General features: G+C 38.7%; 1 protein-coding gene across 1 annotated transcript in view; it reads right to left on the bottom strand.

The window, feature by feature from the left end:
* TTN (titin) overlaps positions 1 to 25273 on the bottom strand; it is a 282010-nt gene that overhangs the window by 199265 nt on the left and 57472 nt on the right. Inside the window, exons 45-62 of the mRNA XM_080669120.1 lie at positions 9813 to 10091; positions 7107 to 7670; positions 6299 to 6580; positions 5920 to 6198; positions 5195 to 5473; positions 4818 to 5096; positions 4415 to 4702; positions 4025 to 4303; positions 3651 to 3932; positions 3277 to 3555; positions 2891 to 3169; positions 2510 to 2788; positions 2094 to 2381; positions 1692 to 1970; positions 1253 to 1534; positions 874 to 1152; positions 478 to 756; positions 87 to 365 (exon numbers count right to left, since the gene is read on the bottom strand). Coding sequence (XP_080525246.1) covers positions 87 to 365; positions 478 to 756; positions 874 to 1152; positions 1253 to 1534; positions 1692 to 1970; positions 2094 to 2381; positions 2510 to 2788; positions 2891 to 3169; positions 3277 to 3555; positions 3651 to 3932; positions 4025 to 4303; positions 4415 to 4702; positions 4818 to 5096; positions 5195 to 5473; positions 5920 to 6198; positions 6299 to 6580; positions 7107 to 7670; positions 9813 to 10091 — 5334 coding nt within the window. The remainder of the gene's footprint in view (positions 1 to 86; positions 366 to 477; positions 757 to 873; positions 1153 to 1252; positions 1535 to 1691; positions 1971 to 2093; positions 2382 to 2509; positions 2789 to 2890; positions 3170 to 3276; positions 3556 to 3650; positions 3933 to 4024; positions 4304 to 4414; positions 4703 to 4817; positions 5097 to 5194; positions 5474 to 5919; positions 6199 to 6298; positions 6581 to 7106; positions 7671 to 9812; positions 10092 to 25273) is intronic.

Genomic DNA, 25273 nt, shown 5'->3' with positions numbered 1-25273 from the left:
GCAAAATACATTCATTAATATGTTGCCATTTGTTTACAAAGGACATAATATAAATAACAGAAGCCGACTGGGGCCAAGGTACCAACCTAGCACATTCAGGTAGGCATCACAGCTACTGCTTCCAAAGTCATTTTCCACCTTGAAAGTATACTGACCACTGTCTTGCTTCATTACTGACTGAATCCTAAAACTGGCCACGTTATTTTCAAAACTCATTGTAAAATATCTACTGGGCACAATTTGTTTCCCATCTTTAAGCCATTTCACTTTGAGTTCTGGTGTTCCAGCCACAACACACTCCAAGGTCACTGGGTCTTTCTCAGTGACATCAACGGATTTAGCTTTCTCTAGGATTTGAGCAGGCTCTGTAGCAAGAATTAAAACGTGGATGAGTTGCACTGACAATTCCACAAGAGATAGGGCATGTTTATGAAAGGGTTTCCACAGACTAACTCCAAAAGGGAATAGCTTACAAACCTTGTACTAAAAGGAAAGCATAACACCTCTCAACTCCTGACTCATTCTTGGCTTGACACGTGTATCTCCCGCTGTGTCCGTTATCCACAGCTCTGATCTGAAGAGTGGCCACATTATTCACAAATGAAATATGAACATTATCATCTTCGTCAAGGATCTGATCATCCTTCAGCCAGGTTATGGAAATGGGAGGAGAGCCTGCCACGGTGCTCTGAAAAGTGGCAGAACTTTTCAAAACAGTAGTGATGTTTTCTATCTTCTTCGTGAACGATGGTGGTTCTGTGATTAGACAGTGTGAAAAGAAGAGGCATATTTGAACTCCTACCCATCATAATAAAATTAAAGAGCACTGCAGAATTTTTCTTGGGCAGCCTGCTTCTTGTGTGTGTAACTGACCTTTGAGGGAGACTCTAGCATTGCCAGAGCAGCTGCCGCCTTCATTGGACACAATGCACTGGTATTCCCCAGTGTCTGAGGGGTCGCACTTGGTTATGTGCAGATTAAACACCGACACTCTGTCAGTCAGGGTATATTTTTTGCTGCTTCGAATTTCCTTATTATTCTTCAGCCAAGTGACTTCAAATGGAGATGTTCCCATAACTTCACACTCCAGCTCCACGTCACTATCTTTCACTACTTCCACGGGCCTCAACTCCCTGATAAAGGTGGGAGGTTCTAAAAGTTCAAAAGGAAGACAGAGACTAGCTTACTCAAGGGAAGACCCACGGCCCGGCCAGCAGCGCAGCCAACATGGAAAGCAGAGCCAGTAACGAACCTTTCACTTTTAATTCGATGCTGCAGCTTGCCGTGCCCGCATCATTACGAGCTTCACAGACATAAGTCCCACTATTTTCTACCCTGGCACCGGAAATTTGGAAAGTGGCCAAACCATCGATGAAGGAAATGCCATGTCTCTCAATGGCTGTTATTTCATTCCCATCCAGATACCAAGAAACTCTGATTTCAGGAGTGCCTGTTATTTGGCATTCAAATGTTGTAGACTGTCCATTCCTCAGTGCTAACACTGGGCTGGGCTTCTTAATGAATTGAGGAGGTTCTAAAGATGGGGGGTGGGGAAGGAAAGTGTGATGTTGAACATTTTTAAAAACAAAGGCCAATAAACAAAATTGATCTCTAAAGCCTCTTCCCCCCTACCCCCACCCCCACAAGAAAATCTAGACAAGCAAGAAAGTGAGAAGATGTAGAGACCAGACCTTTTACAAAGAGAGTGGCTTTACTGGTTGCTATACCAACATCGTTGCTTAGTTGACAAATATAGGTCCCAGAATGAGCAGCTTTGGCTGAAAAGAGCTCTAGCACGGTGGAGGTGTCATCCTTCCAAACTGAGCGAGCTGCTCCTGAGTGCAGCTCTTTGTTATCTTTAAACCACTTAATTGTCATGGGTGCAGTGCCACCCACAAGAGCCTTTAACTGAACCCTTGTGTTAGGGTTGACATCTTGCGACTGGGGTTCTTCCACAAAGTAAGGGGGTTCTGAGGGGAAAGAAAGAGAAGCAAAAGAAGAAAGGGACATTCATTTTAGAACAGGGCAATAAAGGTAAGAACTGAGAGATGAGACAGCAACAAGTTCCTGAGAGGTGAGATAAAGTTGCCGACCTTTGACTGTCAGATGGCCGCTGCACTGGTTGTGTCCTGCCTTGTTGGTGGCAGAACAAGTGTATGTCCCAGTATCGGTACTTTCCAGATGCCTGATTTCCAAGAAGGCAGTATTGTCATGAAAAGAGAATTTGTACTTTTCACTAGCTGAAATTTCCTGGTCATCTTTGAACCATTGGATACTTATGGGATGTGACCCAGACACTATACATTCTAAGTCAATAAAAGACCCTTTAATGCTGTCCATTTTCTTCAGCTTTTTAGTGAATGAGGGAGGTATGATAAGATCTATGTAATAAAAAACAAAAACCAAAGAATGGTTAGGTCAATCCACCAACTTATATCTTCTCTACAATTGTAAGAGATGAAGGAGCATAGAAATGCCCAGTTCCTCCCCATAAAAAAGCAATACCAACCTAACACATTAATGCTAGCCTTGCAGCTGCTTCTCCCAACATCATTTTGAACCTCAAAAGTATATTCTCCACTATCTCTCTTTTCTGTAGAAATAATCTTCAGTATAGAGACTGTGTCAGTGACACTGATTTTATATTTTTGGCCCAGGGTCAGTTCTTGGCCATCTTTGAACCATTTGGCTGTAATCTCCTTAGTCCCTGAAAATTTAACCTGCAAAGTGGCTGGGTCTCCTTGGGTGACATCTATAGACACAGCCTCCTCGGTGATTGTTGCAGGTTCTGTAGAAAACAAAGGGATAAGTGTGGGCTGTAAATCGCTCTGCTGAAAGGCGTATATCTGAACTTTTTTCCTAAAACCCATGGTTGACTCTCTGAACCAACCTTTTACTGAGAGTAATGCAGAACATCTTTGTAATCCTGCATCATTTTTGGCCTGACAGACATATTTCCCATCATGCTTGACTTCGATGCCACTGAGGTACAGGCTGGCCACATTGTTCTCAAAGGTCATTCTTATATTATTGTCTTCGGTGATTTCATCGTTGTCTTTTAACCAAGTCACTGTGATGGGCAGGGAGCCTTTCAGAGTGGCCTGGAAGGCAGCTGTGCCTCCTCGAAGCGAGCTGGTGCTCTCGATCTTCTTTACAAAGGTTGGTGGTTCTAATAGAAGAATGAATCCTCAATCAATACTAGGTCTATAGAAAAACTGGCTTAAGAATGAGTTGACTCTACAGAAGAGCTAGTCCATCATCTGAACCAACACTAACCTCTGAGCGTCACCCTGGCACTGCAGGTGCTGCTGCCCACATCATTGCTCGCCCGACACTGGTATTCACCAGCATCAGCAGCTACAAACTTGAGGATCTGCAGGCTAACCATTTGATCCTGAAGAAAGGTTTTATACTTTCTACCACTCCGCAGAGTTGTGTTATCTTTGAACCAAGTGATCTCAAAGGGAGGTGTGCCTGCCACCTCGGCCAGCAACATGACATCATACTCCTTCAACACTTCGACTGGCTTAAATTCTTTGGTAAAGTAAGGTGACTCTACAGTGGAAAAGGAATTATTTTGAGTTAATGGGGGAGGAATCTGTGCTATGGACCACAATTTTGGTAACATAAGGGGCAAGGTGAACACAAACCTTTGACTATTAGAATGCTACCACAGTGGTCACTGCCAGCCTCGTTTTGAGCCTCACACATATATTCCCCACTGTCTTCGACGGCAACATCTGCAAGCCTTAGAACTGCAGTGGACTCCACAAAAGACATTTTGTGTCTGCGGCTGTCCTTAATTTCTCTATCGTTTACAAACCATGTGATTTTAATCGGAGGGGTACCAGCGACTTTGCAGACTAACTGGGTGGCATCTCCTTTCTTTAAGAGCTGTGACGGCTCTAATTTTTCAACAAATGTGGCAGGTTCTACGGAAGGAAAGAAGTTATTAAGAAACATGAGAAAGAGGCAGCAATGTATAACAATGGCAGTGCAAAGATGTCCAGAAAACACTGCAAACCTTTTACAAATAAGTTTGCACTGCATTCCACGCCTCCGGCGACGTTGCTGACTTTACAGGTATATGTGCCTGAGTCGGAGGTTTTTACTGAATAGAGTTCCAGGGAACTTTCTAAAGCTTCTTTGGTAATATAGCAGCTTCCACCAGAAACCAGCTCTTTGTCACCCTTAAACCATCTGATTGTGAGAGGAACAGACCCTTGGAAGGTGCTCTTCAGGCAGACTGCCGAGCCGGGCAGAACATCCTTGGATGCAGGTTTAGTTACAAAACTGGGTGGTTCTAAAGAAGGGGTATAAGAAAGAATTTCAAAGAGTTAAGAGGCGCGATCTAAGGGAGAAGTCTTAATTTGAACATCGTCTATAGTAGAATGAAATGCAGTCTCCATCCAACCTTGCACAATCAGGGCTCCGCTGCTGTCCTTGCTTCCCACGGAATTCGTGGCTCGACAGGTGAAATTCCCTGCGTCATTCATGTCTATTCTGCTTATCTCCAAAGAGGCAGTGCCTTCCACAAACGCTATTCTGTATCTGTCAGAAGAAGCTATTTCTTTACCATCCTTAAACCAGGACACCCTCATGGGGAGGGAGCCAGCGATTTTGCAGTCCAGCCTGCAGGTACTGCTAACAACACTATCCACGTTGCGTAGGGGTTTGATAAAAAATGGAGCAATGTCTCGATCTGTTCATGGCACAAGAAGGGAAGAAAGGTCAATGTGGAAAAGTGTTCGTGCTTGTATGTTTGGTTGTTTGTTGGTTTCAAAGGAATTGAAGCACAGGTTTCTAGAGATACTAACCTAGGACGGTGAAAGTCGTCTCACAGGAGCTGCTGCCCACCTCATTGGAGATTTCAAACATGTATTGGCCACTATCGTGCAGCTCAGCGGAATAAAATTTGAGTTGGGCAACGTTGTTTTTAAAACTTATTCGATACTTTTTACTGGCCACCAAAGGTCTCCCGTCTTTGTACCATTTGGGCTTGAGTTCTGGGGTGCCCGTGACCGTATACTCCAGCGTGGCTGGGTCGCCTGCTGTCACCTGGATCAGTTCTGCTCGCTCAACAATTTTGGCAGGTTCTACAATGGCATTAAATAGTTAAAATTCCAAGATGTGTGCTAGGGTTTTATTTTTAAGTGGAAATAGTGATTCAAAGTTAAAATGTTCCTACACGAACCTTTAACTATTAATTCCCCAACTGATGTTTGGCTTCCGGCTTCATTCTCAGCCAGGCATGTGTATTTGCCACCCAGACTAATCTGAACATCAGGGATTATCAAGACCGCGACACCTTTGGTAAAGCTCATTTTGATTTTCCCGTCTTCTTTGATGATCTCTTGTCCTTTCATCCATGAGACAGAAATGGGCTCTGACCCTCTCACAGCAGCTTGTAAGGTAACAGTTTGTCCTGCTAGTGCGGTAAAGTCATCTACTTTCTTTACAAAGGTTGGTGGTTCTAGTCAAAGAAAGAGAGTATATACAAAACTTATCAATTCCCAAACACTTTCCACCCCATATATATTTAAGTGTTTTATCTAGATTACACTTATCTTGTCCAATATGCTATCCCATAGTGTTGGTTAATTAGGGGAAGAAATGAAATTTAAGAAGAATTACAATTTTATCCAAGAGAAAGAAGCATAGAAGATAGATGGTTATCAGTCAACAAAATAGCCTTTGATGTAATTCACTTTTGTTATCAGATATTAAATATTTACACCCATCTCAGGATTAACACTGGATGAAGGTCTCCTATTTTATACCCAAGGTCCCAGGTCAAACCAAAGGCAAAACGTATTATGAAAGATTAAGAGAAGATGGGAAACCACCAGTGTTCTTTCCACGGTTAAGAAAGCCATTTGGACAATTTTTTAAAGAGGCATCAGTTTTTCAAACACTGACCTTTTAGTAAGTGTGTTGCGCTGCAGCCACACTTGCCGACTTCATTAGCAACAACACATTCATATTCACCAACGTCCGCACTATTAAAAGAAAAGATCTCCAGAGACACAAGAGACTTCTGAGAAAACAACCTGTACTTTTTACTACTTCGAATTTGCTTCTTATCTTTGTACCAGCTAACTTCAAACGGTCCCGTGCCCGAGATTTCACACTGAAGGAGGGCATTTGTTCCTCTCACTATATCTGCAGGCTCAAGAGTTTTGATGAAAGAAGGAGGTTCTACAAAAGCACGAAAGCATTGTGTAAGTCATGTGTCACTGGCAATTATAAAGAAAACCTTTTCTCAGAAAAGCAATGGGCTGTAACTGAGCACACAAACCTTTGATAACTATTTCAGCGCTGCAGCTGTCACTGCCAACATCATTCACTGCTTCGCACGAGTAACTCCCACTGTCTTCAACTTTTACATCGGTAATATTGAGTACAGCCTCCGAATTGACAAAAGACATTCGGATTGTGTTACTCTCATTAAGTTCTTTGTTATTTTTAAACCAAGTGACCTGGATCACAGGGGAGCCTTTCAGCTTGCAATGGAGGCGCGCTGATTCACCGGGGAGCATTAAGTAAGAGGGGTCCACCTTCTTCACAAAGGATGGTGGCTCTACGTGAAGTTAACAAGAAGAGAAAAAGGAAATGATGTCTGCAGCATGAATTCCACAAAAGATAAGTAGACGCATACAACAAAAACACGTAACAAACACAAAATATCTGCATGGAATGTTGGAAGAGGTTGTGATGCTTACAATACCTTTCCATGTTTCCATGATTCTAAAACACATTTCCAATCTCTTGATTAACAAACAAACAAACAAAAAGCAAGCAAACAAACCCAAGCCAACTCTACTTACACAAAGAGCAATTTCATAAAAGATTAGTTAAGGATTTCCTAGACACTTGAAGTTCTTAGAAGAAATTTTAAGCAAGTGTTGTTAATGGCAGATAGTTTGAAAAGTAAGTGAATTCTGAAGAAGATAGAAAAAATAAAATCAAGCAATGTCAGGATTTGTCCAAACCAAAAGGTTTGCTTGGATGAAATCATTTCAGTAACACAAGGTGCTGAAATGTTTGTCAACAGTTTTTCATCCTTTCAGAGAAGGATGAAAAAATACCACCCACACATTTCTTACCTCTGATGGTTACGGTCGCAGAAGAGGAGCTGCTCCCGGCCTCATTCGAGGCTGTGCAAACATAGGTTCCTGAATCTTTTAGTTTGGCAAGAGGGATCTCAAGGGATGCTATTTTATCTTCAAAATAGATCTTATAATCTTTCCCAGCTGGGAGTTTTTGCCCATCTTTATTCCATGTCACTGTGACTTTTCTGTCTTCATCTACCTGGCATTCAAGGTGGATCTTCTTATTGATAGCTGATTGCACAGGCTCTAATTCTTTAATGATATGTGGTTTGTCAATTATGATTAACTCAGCTTGGCAGATGTCGGCTCCAAACTTGTTAGAAGCCATACAAGAGTAAACGCCTCTATCTTGAACTGTAAGGTTTGAGAGTTCTAAAATGTGCTTGTTTTCTGCATCTGAAATCTTGCGGTTAGGGGAAGGTGGCAGAGCAGCACCATCTTTCTGCCAAATGGTTTCAATCACGGGAGTCCCTGTCACTGTGCAGAGGAACTTGGCGGTCTTACCCACAAAGGTTGTAACGGACTTAGGTCTGGAGAAAAAGGTTGGTGGATATGCCTCTGCAAAAAAAGTTTTTTCAACATTATATTTTGTCCCCACCAAAGCTCTTGCTATAATTACATATTCCAAGTAAAAAAAAAAAAAAGATGAGTTATATCTTTAGATAAACATGAGACATTATTTAAAATAAGGTACACATTGAGACAGCATGGAGGGACCTGGAAAGTATTATGCTAAGCAAAATAAGCCAGTCAGAGAGAGACAAGTATCATATGATTTCACTTATATGTGGAATCTACTGAACAAAACAAACTGACAAACAAAATAGATCCACATATATGGAAGCATGGAACAGACTGACGGATCTCAGAGAGAGGGGTACGGGGGAGGGATTAACCAAAGAACTTATTTGCATATATGCATAACCCATGAACACAGACAATAGTGCAGTAAAGGCCTGGGGTGGGGGGTGATGTGGGAGGAGAGGGTTCAAGCGGGGGAGAAAGGGGGCATCTATAATACTTTCAACAATAAAGACAAATTAAAAATAAAATAAAATAAAATAAGGTAGTGTATTAATAAAATAAAAAAGATTTGTCAAAGAAAATGGGTAAGAGTATTCTTTATAGAGGAGCAAGACAGCATTGTAAATGTCTCTATCAAATGTTAGAGAAAGAACAAATGTTCCTTTATTTAGCAACATTAACTTACTATTGCTAAAGATTTGTCCATTTTAGGAGTTGATTAATTGTTTGAATTATTTGAGAAGCAATTCAGCTGATACTTTAATTCTGGCTAATTAGAAGACTGTATAAGGAAGATAAAAACCGGACTTGACTTTTCTGAACAGTAGAGATATTCAGTGGTAAAAAGTTTGGTCGTTTTGTAAGTCTCTCTAACCCTCATGTCAACCACCAGTAAATCCTTAAATGACAAAACTCTGAAAGCAACCCCTAAGTCATTTCAAACTTGTAAAAATATTTATAGCCATAATTCTCCTTTCCAGCCTGAACTGTGAAGCAAGCTTTTAGGAACCCCCCTTTCCAATACTTAGAAATCTTCCTCCTTTCTCCCTTCTCATATTTGAAGCTTGAGTATTAGTCCCATTACTGAATTTGCCTAATTTGGGTAAAGAAATTTCCAAAAGTGTCATTACAATTAAAGCCACGTACATGTTCGCATGGAGATTCTTTGATTGCAAAGTAAAAACCACTGGTTGGGTCGCCATGGGCCTGAGTTTCAGATTTTCTGATATGTAAAGAGGTTGTATAAGAATGGAAGCTGCAAGAAACTCTGACTTTTTCAAGTCAAACAGATGTGCTGCTTTTGCCTTCCCCCTTAACGTTCTCATTGAAAAAGAAGACCAAGGGTTAGTCCACAGTCCTGCCCTGACATTAGTGCATGGCTTCTCTCAACAACATGACCCTAAATCATAGTTCATACTTTGCCTTGAAGGGGGCAGGAGAGAGAAAGATAGAAAGAAAGAGAGAGAATGAAAGAGCTACTGATTTTTTTCTAATGAGGGAATTCAAACACTTGGTAAGTGTTAAGTACTCTAATGTCATCCTGTGTGTCAATTAAGATATTGGAAACAAAATATTTGTGTAGTTGCTCTTATTTTTAAATAAAGAATAAAGCCTAGTTTACAGCCCTGTGCTAGTTCCCCATCTTACATCAGAATTTATTTCACTTTAGTCCTATGCTCTGGCTTTTCTTAGTTTGTAATTCCGTTCTTAAATAATTAACTGGTTCCAAATTATTAAATATATTGGGGTATCATATATTTTTTTAGTGGCACAAAAATTTTGGTGGTCCTGAAATTTTTATATTACGGGCCAAGCCATTTGTAGTTAACCCAAGATATATCCACCAAGATGGTCATTAAAAACAAGAGAGAGAGAAAAACAAAACAAAACTTCTCAAAACCAATTTTCAGGAGCCACTGCTCATTTGATTCCTTAACATTTTCCTCAAAATAATAAATTATTTTTATTTAGCTATTGTTAGAACCACGACTAAATAATGATTTTTCTTGTCCCGCACAGGTTCTGCGGCACCTCACCACCATGTTACCATGTTACCATCTTGGCTATTGGTCTCTCCAGTTGGTAGAACACACACTTCCGGCACCTGGATGAAAAGCAAATCAGGCAACAATATGAAATGAGAGGACAACATTGGATTCAATGTTCGGCATTTACCTGTCACAGTGAGTGTGGCTGTACAGCTGACACTGCCATACTCATTAGAGGCTTTGCAGGTGTACTCGCCGCAGTCAACAACCTGGGTTCTCAGAATTTCCAGGCTGGAGACATAATTTGAAGATCGAATAGAACACTTGTCACTCTCGTAAATTTCTCGGCCAGCTTTAAACCACTGGAATCGGACGTTAGGGGCACTCTGGATCTCACAGGTGAACTTGGCCAGGTGGCCCAGAGCTACTTCAAGGGGCTCGATTCTCCTCTTGATCACGGGGGCAGCTGCAAAGGGAAGCAGAGTCCATTAGTAGGCCTCCTTCTCAGGCAGATCACATTTTTCTTTTCCTTCTAACTTTTGTTTCTGTTAATGAATTAAAACAGTTGAAATTGGTGAGACGGATTGCAGCAGTACGACAAGTGACTGGAAAATGAGAAAGATCATTGAAGGCAGAAGAAGACAATAAGCAGCTTTCAACATAGTCAATCATTACTTTGCAGTGAATTGTGAAAAAAAAAATTATTAAAATGTGATGCTACTGGCTTACATGCATAACAACATGACATATTCTTTAAATATACCATGCTGACTAGAAACACTGAGAACAATGTGAAAAAAACATGATCTACTACATAAAGTAATAAGTGAAACAACAGAAAAAAAGAAATAGAAATAAGAAACTTAAATAGACAATTAATCATGGTTATTTTGAATTTGGGGATGAGGCTGGCCATTTTAGAGTGGCTAGGCATTCACTGACAGCTTTGTATCACGTTATTAAAGTATTTTCATATAAAAAGAAACTAAAAAGCATATGTGTTGGTATTATGAAACATATAAAAGCATATCTTATTTTAAAAATGAATAATGATGTAGATATAACATTGGCCAATAAGGCAGCGAGGAAAAGGATATGGGTGAATAACCATGATTATGTCTGTGACTTCAATCTTTAACTCGACTACGTTCTGGCAGTGGCAGATAAGTGAAAATTTGGTGATGAAACCTAAATCATTACAATCCAGTGAATGTTAGAGCTTGATCTACTTAATCCTTAAAAATCCAACCTCTTTCGACTACAGTGAGCTTTGCCGAAGTTGCTGTTTTTCCATGGTCATTCAAGGCCTCACAGGTATACTCTCCTTGATGCTCTTCTGTTTTTACTTTGTTGATTACTAGAGTATACGTATTTTGATCTTGGAAACACTTGAACTTTTCATCTGAAGACACCAGTTTACTCTCAAAATACCACTTCACCTCTTTGGCATTTGTTATGGATGATGTGAGTTTAACAAAGTCACCTTCCTGAGCAATAGTGTCCACCAAGGGTGTATGTATAACAGGACCACCCCCAGCTTCCTGTATCTCTACTAGCCCAGGCTTCTCTAAACCACTCTCACAGGACTTGTCTTGTTCCTCAGATGGTTTTGGTATCTCATCCTGTTTTTCGTCAGAGATAGCAGGGGTGACAACCCCGTTAGTGAGAGTTGCATCCACAACTTTGATCTGACTTTCCACTTTAAAATAACTGACCTCTTCTGTTGGGACAAAATATTTAGATTCAATTTCTGGTTCAGTGATTGCTTCAATCTTCTGTGAATCTGAAAAAGAATCCATTTCTCCTTGCAAGCTTGTTTGAGCTCCTTCCTGAATTCTGGGGTCCTCGGCTGTTAAGACGTTTATTTCCTCACATATAATAGCACACAGAGCATCCTTAAATTCAGTTTTCAAGTTAGCCATTTGAGGATCAATGCCTTCAATAGCGATGGTTACTTCTTCTGTTAGAGACTTCACTGTGGTAATAAGGTAGGTGCACATAATGCATTTGGGCTCTTGGGTGAAGTTTATGGCCTTGACCTCCACCTTCTCAATGTTTCTCAGCCACTCAGAGAAAAGACTCGTTTGCTCACTGGCCACTGCTGCTTGCAAAGACCTGCGGATCTGCGTTTTCAGGTTTAATCTTTGCTCTTCTGGAATACCAGAAAGCAAACTTTCCTTAGTGAGAATGTCACGGCCCTGCACTTCCTGCACGCCCTTTATTGCCACCGGCTCTTTCTTATACTCCATGGTTTGGTTAGGGGGCATTGTCAAGTGGTCAGAATGCTCTTCCTTGAGCAGTACCTGCTTTTCCTCACATGCTAGTGGGAAACTTAAGGACTTGCTCTCCTCAGTCCTGGCCACAAAATCATGAGCTGTACTTTCTAGCTGATCTGCACTTTCCATCAAAATTATACCTTCTTTTGTGCATGTGTGTTCTGAAGGGACCTGGGGCTCACGGTTTACCTCAGAGACCACAATGTCAGGACCCTCGAAGCTTTCCATATGTCCCTCAGCTAAGCTCTGACTCAGGATCAGAGCGCTGTGTGCCTCTTGCTTGTGAGGAGTCCCTATTTGCTCTTTGTCCACACCTGGTACTTTCTTTTCTTTTGGTAAAAGTACTTCCTCAGCCACAGAAGTTGGATATGAATGGGCTGGAGGTTCTTCTATCAAAGACTGTGGATAATTCCCTTCAGGCTCAGCTAATAAAGTTTTCAGAGGCTCGGCTGTTAATGAACTAATTTCTTCTACAGAAATGGCACTTGGGGAAAATTTTTCAGTATCTGATAGAACCACCTGTGATGCAGGCATTAGAATATCTTCTTTGGGGAGGGTTTTCTGGGACTGGACAACCTGCAGGTGTGAACTGGGAGGTGGCTCCTTGATAGGCTGAACATGAAGAGTGCCATCGAGGGGAAGAAGTCCCCTGGTGCTCTCAGGAGTTGGCATATCCTGCTCCAACAAGACTGTGGATTGCAATTGCTCAGCTGCAATTTCCAGCTCAGAGTCAAATGCTTCAAAGGCAGGGCCCTTTAACGACTTCTGTGGAAAATCTTGGGGAGCCTCTGGGGTGGGCTTGGCTTTGCCCGGCGCATCAGTCATGTCTGTGTCTTCCAGAAGCACCAGCAGCTCTGCAGCACAGGTGGACTCACCCCACACATTCTCTGCTTTACAAACATAGAGGCCACTATCTTCCTTCTGAGGGTCATTGACAATGAATTTCCCAGAACCATCAGGATTATGAATGATAGTGTAATACACATTGGTGCAGAGCTTCTTGTTTTCTTTGAACCACAAAACAGTGGGTGCAGGCTCTCCAAGCACCATATACTCAAAGATGGCAGGGAGCCCCTGAACACAGTGGATTGGTTTTAACTCCTTAAGGAAGTAAGGAGGACAAGGACCTTCAAGCTTTTCCAATGATTTCTCCACTGCTGATTCTAGTTCAGTCTCCTTGTGTCCCTCTCCTTTGGAACTTATTTTTAGATAGGCACTGCATATTGTCTGTCCATATTCATTACTGGCAATACATGTATACTCTCCCTCATCTTCAAATTTTGTGAACAGAATGATCAAGCTATGATCATTACCGTCAAAAACAAATTTGTAGTCAGTAGAAGGCGTTAACTTTATTCCATTGAAGAACCACTGAATTTTAGGCTTGGGGATGCCAGTGACCGTAACAGATAGTTTAGCCACATCCCCTATGCTTATTTCAGCATTTGACAATTCTTTGATAAAAACTGGGACACTGCCTTCCTTTTTGGAATAGAATTTAGTTGAATGAACTGGAGGTTCAGATAAAAGTTCAAGTGTTTCGTTTCCTTTAGATAGCTGAAGGTCAGAGCTATAGGTTTGGAGTCCTTCTTCCTCAGCAGATAGAAGACAACTAGAAAACTCTGTATGGGGAAAAATGATTATTATTTTACCATCAATTTTATTTAACAACAAAAAAATGAAAGTCAAAGAATTATGTATCACTTGATGGTCTTCTTCTGCCTTATTCCTGGAATCATTAGATTATCCTGAGATTAACTTATTACAAAGCACATTTCTAAGTGTTTAACCTTAGTTTATTATATCACATATGATTATAAAGAGTGTACTAATGCAGCTTTCAGTCACTTCATTTGTGTTAGAGTTTATAAATGTTAAAGATGTTCTTATGAATTTTTCTTTGTGCTATTATATCATTACTCAAGTTTGAAACACTGCTGGCTATTTGTACTAAAAGAATCCATGGTTATTTCAATCAATTTCTTAAAAGGCCCAGAATTATTATTTATACATAAAATTTTAATATGCAAAAATATCCTCATTATCAAATTGAAGACTGATGATTTCCAAAATAAATCATCTATATCCAGTTACTGCTTATAAACTGAAGCCATTGTTAAAAAAAAGGGGGGGGGGGCTGCAGGGGATGTTTAATCTGAATTTATGAGAGAACTGCTGTTTACAGTTACTAGAAATGCAAGTCATCTTTTGCCCATGGAAACTGCCACAGTACTATAACACGGCTTTGATAATAAGACCTATGTTAACTCAAGTTAGTCAAGAAAATGGGAGAATCAGAAATGAGAGAAAACCACTCCAAATTAAAATCTTGATTGGGGCTCCTGACTCCCATGCACTCCCTTCACGAATCTCCTCAGTTTCACTGTTGGTGTGTGGTCTCACCTCCCACTCAAATGGCCTTTTGGGGAGGACTAAAGAGCATGTGGAAGAGGTGCAGTGTGGTGTGAGAAACTATCACCACTGTGCTTTCTGTGCTGTGCATGGTTTGCAGGAAATCTTAGATAGCATAATAGCGACAATTCAAGATGAAGAGGCCTACTGCAAATCCTCCTATTGCAAGAAGTATGGGCCCAAAGGTTATGAGTAAGGCCAGGGTCTCAACATAGAGTGGGCAAGAGACTGGCTTTCAAGGCAGCGAGTGCTCAGCCTCACAGGCTTGCAACAAATCCAACTACTTATAAATTTTCTCAGAAATACGGAGATGCTAAGAAATGTGTCAGATGCAGGAATTCTGTTAATGCTGCTGAAAAGATAATTGGAGCAGGAAACCCTGTCACAAAAACTGTTTCCAATGTGCCAAGTATGGAAAGAAATCAACAACTCTGAATGATAAAGAGGGGACATCTATTGTAAAGGATGCCATGCAAAGAACTTTGGGCCCAGTGGATTTGGCTATGGTTAAGGAGCAGTGGTCCTTGTTCACCCTCAGTAAAGATGTAAACCAAGAACCAAAATCACACACTGAGAATCTCTATATAATCTACATACAGACAATCTATCACTAAATACTTCATTACTGAATATTACCCTGTCCTTGGATAGGCTGGCTGAGTCCTATGTAGAGAGCACTGTATCCTTTTGCTTTACTAATATGAATTTTTAAGAACCAATTCTTTTACATTTTAAACAAAACTTCAGCTTGAAAAACAACCTTGATTGTATTTTATTATGCAAGAAATACCTATTCAACAATTATTGAACAGAAAAACAAAACAGTGAATAACAAATACCCTTTAAACAGTATTATGGACAACAGAATGAAAGATGTGTGATTTGATAACAAGGAATTAGGATTTTCATTAAAGCTGTCATGTATGTACAACAGCCCCATAAATAGTAGTTTTATTGCCTTACTCAAAAGCAGTTGTATTATTTTATTAGTTCACTCCAATTGCATTACATGAACTAGTCTTATAACTTAATACCTTTCTGTTCTAGTGTATAAGCATTAGAAGGCAGGACTCCAGTGCCAGCTAGCTATAAATGTACTGGTAAAACTTATCTATAATATGTAGAATACATACTCAATTATTTATTATTTCAATTAGTTGCCATAAAATCATTAATTTCATATACTAATGGTGGCCACTTAACTTTACATTTAATCTGTAATGTATTACTCATGTCAGCTTTCCCTTTACTTGAACTGACAAAATATCTGTAAAAGGGAAAGAATGTGAATATAGTTCATATACCCCTACTCACTAATATCTTGAAATATTCTCCCTTACTTTTAAATATCATGTATTAACCATAAAAAGATAGTAAGTCAAATTCAAATGTCCTGAAACATGAAACATGTGGTTTAAATACATGTAGTAGTAGCAGCTAATAATTGTCTCACTTCGACTATGTAATAAATGAATTCTTTATCCAGAATCAGAGAAATTAATATTCTAGGCTTTTAAGTTATGTGCCATTGAGTCAGAAAATTAAAAATATTTCAACAATTAATAAATAAGCCAAATGTGACCAAAGCTTACTTTTCTTTATTCATTCACTGTTATTCTGCATATCCTCAAGTTTAATGCATTTGAGACTAACAGAATTCTAATGAGCAAAACAAAGCCCTCCTTGTTATGTGAATAAAAGTAAATTTTCAGCGCTTCTTGCAAATCCACATTTTTTGGTCTTTCTTTCTTTCTTACTTTTTTTTTTTGAGAAACAGTCTTTGAATTGTTGCTATCTATGCTCTAATATAACAATTGGGTAAAATGTGCTTGTCAAGTTTATCATGACTTGAATTTCTAATTTATTTAAACCTCCTTTGGTGACTAAAAGTAGAATAAATCCTTCAGTCCATAAACTATAGAATTAGTTTTATTTTAGGGAGTTAGGATGGATATATTTCATTATATCTATAATGATTATCACAGCTATTGTATGCACACTGGTGGAAACAGAAATGATTGCTCCACAAGAGTGTATCTATCTTGATGAATTATGGTGACTTAAAACAAGCAGAACAAATGTTTTTGGGGGGCATGGAGGTGAGGGTATGAGCCTTACTGCTCTGTCTACATTCTGTACATATTCCCAATTGTTTATTTAATTTGGAAGGGCTTTAAGGGAATTCCCATTGTGGGAATAAAAAGGTAATACAATGAAAGAAGCATGGTAAACATAATTGGTCATATGAATCCTTTTGAAAATTAAATTTACATTACATTTTAAACTTTTTAGCATTAAAATTAATATGTTTAATATATTCATGGTACTTAAAAATTGCTCAATGTAGAGAACAAATATAGTCATTGGGCTATATTTAAGAGTTGAGGGGAGGAAAGATTCATAATTTCATTACTATATTTTATTGTTTCTTTCATCATCTGCTGTACAACTGAAATTTATTCTAAATTATTTTTTAAAAGTTACCACTGGGATGACACAGAGAGTTGAATGATCACCTCTTAGGACTTCTGGTAAAATCCCTCATTTTCAGATTAAAAAAAACTACCTGAATTTTTCTATATTTATTACAATGTATATGAGAAGATTTAGGTTCACATTGGTACATAGGTACAATGCTAAGGATTTTGTGAATTTATTATCATTTTAATTTTGAAAAAGAAAAAAATGTCAATTTAGAAACATATATAAATCTTGAATTTGAATGCTTATTAATTTTGAGTTAGTTTAAACAATGCAAATGACAAGAAAGCCAATTATTATATACAAATACAAATTACCATACTGTCTCAATTCTAAAAACATTCCACATTCCTCTTCCTAATTTTAAAGATTCTGAAATTGGACTGCAGTTTAAAATCTTATATAAAAATGTAATATGGTAGTTTCTTTTCTCCTAAGGAAAATATTAAATTAATGTTGCATTTTACACTTGATGCCATCTTGAACTGAGAAAATGAGGTATTTCCAAAAGTAAAAAAATCTGTGTTTGCATATTCTGCAAATGTCCAGATGATATCTATCTGAGCAGCACCATTGGTCCCTTAAAAACCAGCAAGAGTTAAAAGACTTAAGAAGAGGGATATTAATAATTAAAACATTTTTAAAAGAGCCAAACATATACTGAGGATGTAATATCAAACAGATTACAGTCAAACCTTGGTTCTCAAATGTCTCCCATCTCAAACAATTTGGTTCTCAGCCAAGTTGTGGAACAAAACTTCCCTTTTCTACTTGACAACGCTTTCATGCTAATACCTCAGCATGACAAAAAGCATCTCTCAGGTAACAAATTCTTTTGTTACTGGCAGAAATCTAGCTATTAGCACAATTTTAAAACATAAAGAGGCTATCAAGAGTGCTAATGTTGCTCAGGGTGTGAAAGTGCTCAAAAAAACAACAATCACAGGCAATTGAAGAGATAGAAAAATTGTTGTTAATTTGTATAAAGGGAAAGCAGTTAGCCAGTGATAGCATTTCAGAGGCAATGATATATGAAAAAGTAAAGATGCTGCATACTCACCCCCTGAAAGACTCTGAAGAGGAGTGCTGAAAGTGACTAATTTAAGGCTAGAAAGGGGTGGTTGGATAAATTTAAGAAAAGAAGTACTTGTTTATAGGTTAAACAGTACCTTAGAAATGAACTTTATGTAAGAAAGGTTAAAACAGGGAGTTATTAGTGGGTCTGGAAGGTATTAATTCAATTTACATTACTTCTAATGGGAAAAAATGATTTTTTTTTTTAAACAAATCACTTCTTAAATACCCGTCTGGAATGAATTAAGTTCGAGAACCAAGATTTCTCTGTATATAGTTAGTTACCATCTGAGCAAAGCTGGTTTCTATTCTTTGTTTTATCTCTTCTAAGGCTGAGTAAATAAGCATTAATTTGGCTTCAAAAGGGTTGTAATTTCAAAAATTACTTATATTCAGAGCAGAGACAAGATTCTCTCTTACTAATCTGTGTGATCATCTGACATGGTCTTCCCTTTTACATTTCACTTTACCTATATAGTTTATCTCTAAGAGAGAATACATTCTGCTGAAACACTCTGAGAAGGAGAAATGAAGGTAAAGTAGAAATACAAGTAGGTAGCCATAGAGATATTTAATTGTGCTTGATTTTTCACAGTATAATTGACACAAGCGATGATTCCACAGTTCAGATATTTAGATAACAGAGTATTTACATGTATTACAAACATGAGATGTCCACGTGGAGAAACTGTGTTCCCAGGAGTCTTCAATGCAATGCATTCAAATAGAGTTGACATATTTGGAAATTTATTAGATCTATATAATTTGGAAGATATGAAAGCACTCAAATCAAGTGTAATAATTACTAAGGCACTAAAACATTGTACAAGAAATTTTACATTAGGGTGAGTGCTGCACAGGTCTCGGCCATTCCTCTGTTGTTGATAGCTACACACCTGTACTCACCTGCGTCATCTTTTACTAAGCCTGTTATGAATAAGTTGTGGAACCCTATGCCTCTTTCCTCAGCACTGAACCTTGCTCCTTGCAACAATTTCCCATCTTTGTACCAGTAAGCTGTGGGTCTTGGAGAGCCACGAACTAAACACTGGAAATAAGCTGCTGTGCCTACTGGGGCGCAGCAGTCAGAAATACCTCTAATGAACCTGGGAGGCCCTTCCACCACCTGAAATTCAAAAAAGCTGTCTGCATATTTGCTCTTTAAGACTAACTCTTCCTTCAAACTGCTTAAAGTCACTCGACTTTTCTTTGTTATCATAGCAAATACTTCAGGATCTCCCATGGTGAGAAATCCCCGACAGATAGCCTCTCCCACACAGTTCACAGCTCTGCACCTGTATGTCGCACTATCAGAAAGACAGACGTTTCGAATTTTAAGGGTGTGACTTCCATTCTCCTCACTAATCACATATTTAACATTATCTGGCTCAATACACATATATTCCTTATACCATTTAACTTCAGGACTGGGGACGCCTATGACTGAACATTTGAACACAGCATCGGAACTTTCTGGAACTTTAAAATCACAAATAGGCATTATAAAACGAGGAGGCATCTCAAATACTTCTAAGTCAATTTTTAAATCTTTGTCTTCTTCCCCTCTTGAAGCCATATTTGGATCTGCTAAATTCAATGGAAGAACATCTAGGCTCACGATCATGCTTTTATGATCAGGAGTAAATTCAGGAACTGTGACTATTTTCACTTGCTTCTCAAATTCTTTGACATCTTTTTCACTTAACTCAACTTCCAAGACAATCTCTTGAGGAGAAGGTGTTCTTGATGATGAATTATTTTCCAAATCAAACTCCATGACATGCTGATGTGTTACTGGAGGTGGGAGTGCCACTGCTCTTCCTTGTTGGGGTACTATGTCTACATCTGCAAAGCTCTTTGCTTCCCCTATGATGTTTACTGCATGACACATGTACTCTCCCCCATCTCCTTTCTGAATGTTAGAAATTACCAAAGAACATACATTACCCACCCTTTCTATCTTGATTCTTTCATCTGGTTCTAGCAAAGATTTATTTCTATACCATTTCACACCAGGAACTGGAATGCCCTCAACTTCAACAATGAAGCCTAATGTTGTATTTTCATATATCTTCCTTTTGGTCAGAGGTTCAATAAAAGATGGAGGCATTTCATTGTCTTTGGGTTCAATGGCTTCATTGGGTGTGCCAAATGAATCCGAGCGCCATACTTCATAGGCTGAGCTTTTCTCTCCTGTAGGTGTATGGAAATGTTCATTTGGCGTACTGTCCTCCCTTTCTATTTTTGATGGGTACCTTTTAAAGTTTTCAGTGGGGTTTGGTCCTCCAGTAGGAATATAATATCTTTCAACTGTTTCTCCTCCTAAAGGTGTAGAATATCGTTCTAAAGTCTCCCCTGGGGGTGTGGAATATCTCTCTAGAGTCTCCCCTGGGGGTGTGGAATATCTCTCTAGAGTCTCCCCTGGGGGTGTGGAATATCTCTCTAGAGACTCCCCTGGGGGTGTGGAATATCTCTCTAAAGTCTCCCCTGCAGGCGTGGAATATCTTTCTGCTATCTCCCCTTCCAAAGGTGTTGAGTACCTTTCAGCAACTTCCTCCAAAGGTGTGGTTCTTTGAACAGTCTTACCTCCTGAGTCTGTTGAGGATTGCTTAGTTGTATCTAATGGAGCAAAATATACATCAGGAGACTTTGGAGTTTCAAAATGTTCAACAGAGGATGGTGGGGTATAAAATTGATCTAACTCAGAGATTTCTTCACTGCTTATACTTCCCACATCAATGGAAATATCAGATTCAGGAGAAAATGGGCGACCTGATTCCTGTTGTTGGTTGTAATATTCATACACAGTGTTGAAAGTTACTTCTTCAACCTCCATGGACGTGGTTGATTCACTCTGGACAAGTTTTGCCGTATCTTTGGTGTCTTTAGTTTCAGGAACTTCATGTTTTCCAGCAGCAAGTAAGTATTGTGTTAGGGAGGACTCAGAGTCCTTTACTTCCATTGTATGTGCCTCATCCAATTTAGGAAAACAAGTTTCAATCTTTTCTTCTTCAGTCGTGAAGAAAGAAGTTTCATTTTTCACTTGAACTTCGTAAACTTTTTCTTCTTCAGAGACATCATTTCTTTCACTTCTTTGTTCATTTGGATTCCATTGTTCCTCAGTCATCAAGAATGAGAAGCACTGGCTCAGGGAGGGTTTTCTGTGGAGTGTGTCTGCTTCCTGAACATCACCTCTCTGATCTCCGGTGGCATATGCCTGGTTCCCTTCATCCTGCTTTTGAAACGATGCCAACTCTTGTTCCAAAGTGTGTTCTTCCTTCATTTCACAAACCTCTTCCTCACTTGCTGCTTTTTTCAAAAGTGAAATGAAACTTTGATCTCCATTTTCTAAAGAACGTCTTTTCTCAGAAATATCAGTTTCTCCTACATCTGCAGACGAGGTTTGAAGTAGGCCCCCTGCCTGCCTATGGATTTCATCAGAAAAGATTTTAAGAGAAGTATCTGTGTCTAAAATTTCTACCTGTTGTTCCTGTATCTGTTGGACTTCTTTTTCCAAATAATAGGTCTTCTCATCAATACAACTTTCCTTCATCCAGTCCTGACTGGAAGAAATGTCTTGATTTGTAAGTATGTCATTTTGCATTCTTTTAGACATATCCTGTGTATCAAATAGTAATATTTCAGGGCCAGGAATTTCTTCTTTATAAGGTGTTTCCCATTGTGGCCTAGATTCCTGGAAATCCTTAGCTGCATCTCCTATATGAGAATACATTTGTTTTAGATCAAATACAATGTTCTCAGCATCAGTTGTTTCAGAAGCAGGATGTTGGATTTTAAAATAAGCTTCTTCTGGTGGACCACTATCTAATTCTTGGGATTTTAAATCTGGTTTTTCTATTTGAGAGTGAAACTGCTTTAGGTCAAATGTAATAGGAGTTTCATATTCAGCCCTTTCAGAAACTGCAGACCACTCTAAAAGACCTATTTCTTTCTGTTGCTCCCTCTCCTGTACTTTAAATTCCCCATGAGTTTGAGAAGAAAGCAACTTTAAATTCATAATAATGTTAGATGAATCTGGTTCTGTGTTGGGAGACATTTTATCTGTCTGATGCATATTTGCCTTTAGGTCACTTGATTTTGATTCTCTTTGATTTAATGGAAAGTCAATGTCATCAGGCTTCTTCTGAGGAGGATTAACAAATGATCGCTTGGTAGCTCTTTTCTCTAGAACTCCTTTTTCTGCATGTTGTAACTTTTCAAATGCAATGATTCTATGCTTCACTTTTCTTCTTGGGTAGTATCTCTCTTCACCAAGGGGTTCTTCATATGCAATGGTAGATGAGTCTTTTGTATCATAACTATCAGAACTTTTCCTTGAGTGGATATTTGAGAGATGGTCACTTTGGGCATATTCTCGCACATGTACCCTTTCTGGTTCACCAAGTTTTCCAAAATCATGTCTAACCTCTCTCCTAATTTTAACTTCACTGAAATCATCAACAAATGGGTAAACAGTACCTTCTGCTTGGTGCAGCTTTGATTTTTCACTTACACGCCCTTCTTTCCATTCATCCTGACATTGTATGAGTTCAGCTCTGATAGGTCTGTTGGTTTTTATGGACCTAGAAGCAACTTGCATAAATCTGGGGAGTTTTTCTCTAGAAGATATACAATGAGCATAGCCTTTCTGGTCTATTTGCTCAGTTGTCTCAAAGTTTTGAAAAACCTCCCTTACAGAATATTCTTTTACATTAGATTGGGAAGTAAAAGGACCAGCTGGATAATCATACAAATGTGCCCTTACAGATTCGCCCTGAATTTGTTGACCTTTCGAAATTTTTTCATAAATTCCACCAATATTTTCTAATTGGCTATCTTCCCAGTGAATGACAGGTTCCACTGTCAGATCTGAAACACTCTCAACTGTTCCTGAACTGTTTTCAGCAACACATTTATATTTTCCAGAATCTTGAACATCAATATCATGAATATATAACCTGTAGCTATAATCAAACTCTTCAAATTGAAACTTTTGATCCTGCTTTAAAAGGACTCCATTTTGAAACCATGCTACCACTGGCTTAGGCTCACCGGATAATACACATTCAAGTACTATGAAATCCCCTTCTCTACACCTGGCATACCTTGGCATTTCTTGTAACATTTTTGGTGGCTCATTAGTAATATCGGATGAAAATACAAATTTGTGTTTTGGTGACTGAGTAGCCTCATCTCGAGGTGCTGCTTTAGGTTCCAACTCTTCAAATTGAAACAATTCTCTTGACTCTTTATCCTGTTCTGGGGTAGGAGTTGCTGCTGTTATCTGAATTTCTACAGGAAAGGAAAGCAATTCTATGTCTGCAGCAGAAGGAGGACCTGGTGGGGTAGTTTGTAATATATGGAGATTTGTTTGGCCTTCTAGTCTCAAAGATGGATGAACATCTTCTGCTTGGTCAAACACCAATGCCAGCTCTTCTTCCTCATCAGTGTAGTCATGCAATATTGGGATTTTATGTGCTTTGACACCGTGCCTTTGTTTTGCTTTCACTTTTAGTATACCTGTTGTCTTTACTGTTCCATATTGGTTAAACAGCACACAGGTAATAGAACCTTCATTGTGAGGAAGAACAGAAGTAAAAGTTAATGTTGAATAGTTTTCCAAGGTATGAATGATAAAGCCTTGATTACGTGGGATTGGTATATCATTGTTATACCATGTTACTATGGGTTGAGGATATCCTTGAAAATGACACATGAATTTACAACTGTCACCTTCATAAACCTCTTGAGATTCAATTTCTTGAAGAAATGAAGGTGGGCAACGTTGCAGATGTTTTTGGAACGAATTTTCAAAAAATCCTATGGTTTTTTCTTCCTGTTCAATTTTAAATTCTTCAACTCTTGTGAAAGTGGAGTGTTGTAATTCTCTCAAATCATACTTTTTTATTCTTTTACTATCTATTTCTTCATTTTCTTTAATATTTGTAAGTGTACCAAAATCACTCGTATGGGGTATAACAGCTTGGGACACCTTTTCAGAAGTCTCATCTATTTCCTTATTTTTATACACATTAGTGATATATTGAGATGACTCTCCAATTTCAGTTTTGGTCATAATTTCTTCAACTTGTCTTTTTGCTTGGGTATTCTCATTTACTTGACTTCTACCATGTAAATGGTCTTTTGGTCGACTCTCTTTTAGAAATGCCTCTTGGCTCATTCTTATTTCAGTCTGGAGAATTTCTTCATCAACAGTAGTTGGAAAACTTGTGAGAGATTCTCCAGATTCTATATTTTGATCCATTTGATTAGAATATTCAGTTGAATATCCAACCGTAGCCCTATTTTCAGCTAGATCAGATACTGACTTGCTTTCCATTTCCTCACTAAAGAACATAGTATCTTTATTACTAGCTTCCCTTCTCAAAGTTCTTGAGCTTAGTTCAGATGACATATCTAAAAACTTCTTTTTCTCCATTAATGTTTTTCTTGCCTCCCGTAAACGTTGCAACTTCCTTTTGGTCTCCTCATCCAGGAAATTTTCACCTACGTTAAGCCATCCTCTGACATCAGATTTACCTTCTAGATATTCTTCATCATACATAAAATCTGTTTTCTTGCTAGGACTCACTGTCTCAAAGTGTATAGTTCGCATCATTCCCTTTTGTTCTACATCTTGTTTTTTGTTAAAGGGAGAGCCAGTAAACCTCAGGTCAACCTTCATCCTGCCCTCTTTCCTTTCAACTAATGTCTCTATATTTTCATGTGTCTGTTCTGTCCTTTTCAGAAATTCTAAATATTTCTCATCTTGCCCTTTTTGAATAACAAGCAGCGATGCAGTTGATTCAGCATACCCTTCACTGTTAATTGCTAACAATCTATAAATTCCAGAATCTCTGTCTTGGACCCTTTTAATCTCTAAGCTGGAAGAATGATCATGTAAATCACTCTCAGTTTTTATAACCCGCCGGAGACCTGTTGGGATTGGCCGATTGTTATAGAACCAAGTCATTTCCGGAGTTGGACAGCCAATTAATCTACATGTAAAAACAACAGGTTCACCCTCTAAAACATACTTAAATGTAAGTTTTTGGGTAAAAGAAGGCTTGAAATATTCAGGCCAGGAGCTTGTAGATAATATTCTACTTGCATATCTTTTAGCAGCCATAGAGCTGTGGTCTACATCTTCAGAATCTGAAAAGGCATCACGTGTATCTCTTTCTGAATGTTCAGATTCTTCCTCGGAGAATAATTCTGAAAAGAAATTAAATTATAAAGCATTTTACTATTTTCCATAGTATTTCAAAAAGTTGAAAATAAATGAAATTGCAAAATAGAAATAAAATAAAATGCATGCTACAGATTCTCACAAATCCATAGAAAAATTCACTCACCATATTTGTTCGAATAAACGCAACACCATGCTCTGTTTAAAAGATTCTGA

This window comes from Plecotus auritus (assembly GCF_963455305.1).
Source record: "Plecotus auritus genome assembly, chromosome: 5".
Taxonomy (NCBI): Eukaryota; Metazoa; Chordata; class Mammalia; order Chiroptera; family Vespertilionidae; genus Plecotus; species Plecotus auritus.
Note: the sequence above shows the minus strand (reverse complement) of the source record. Positions and strands in the feature narration are given on the sequence as shown.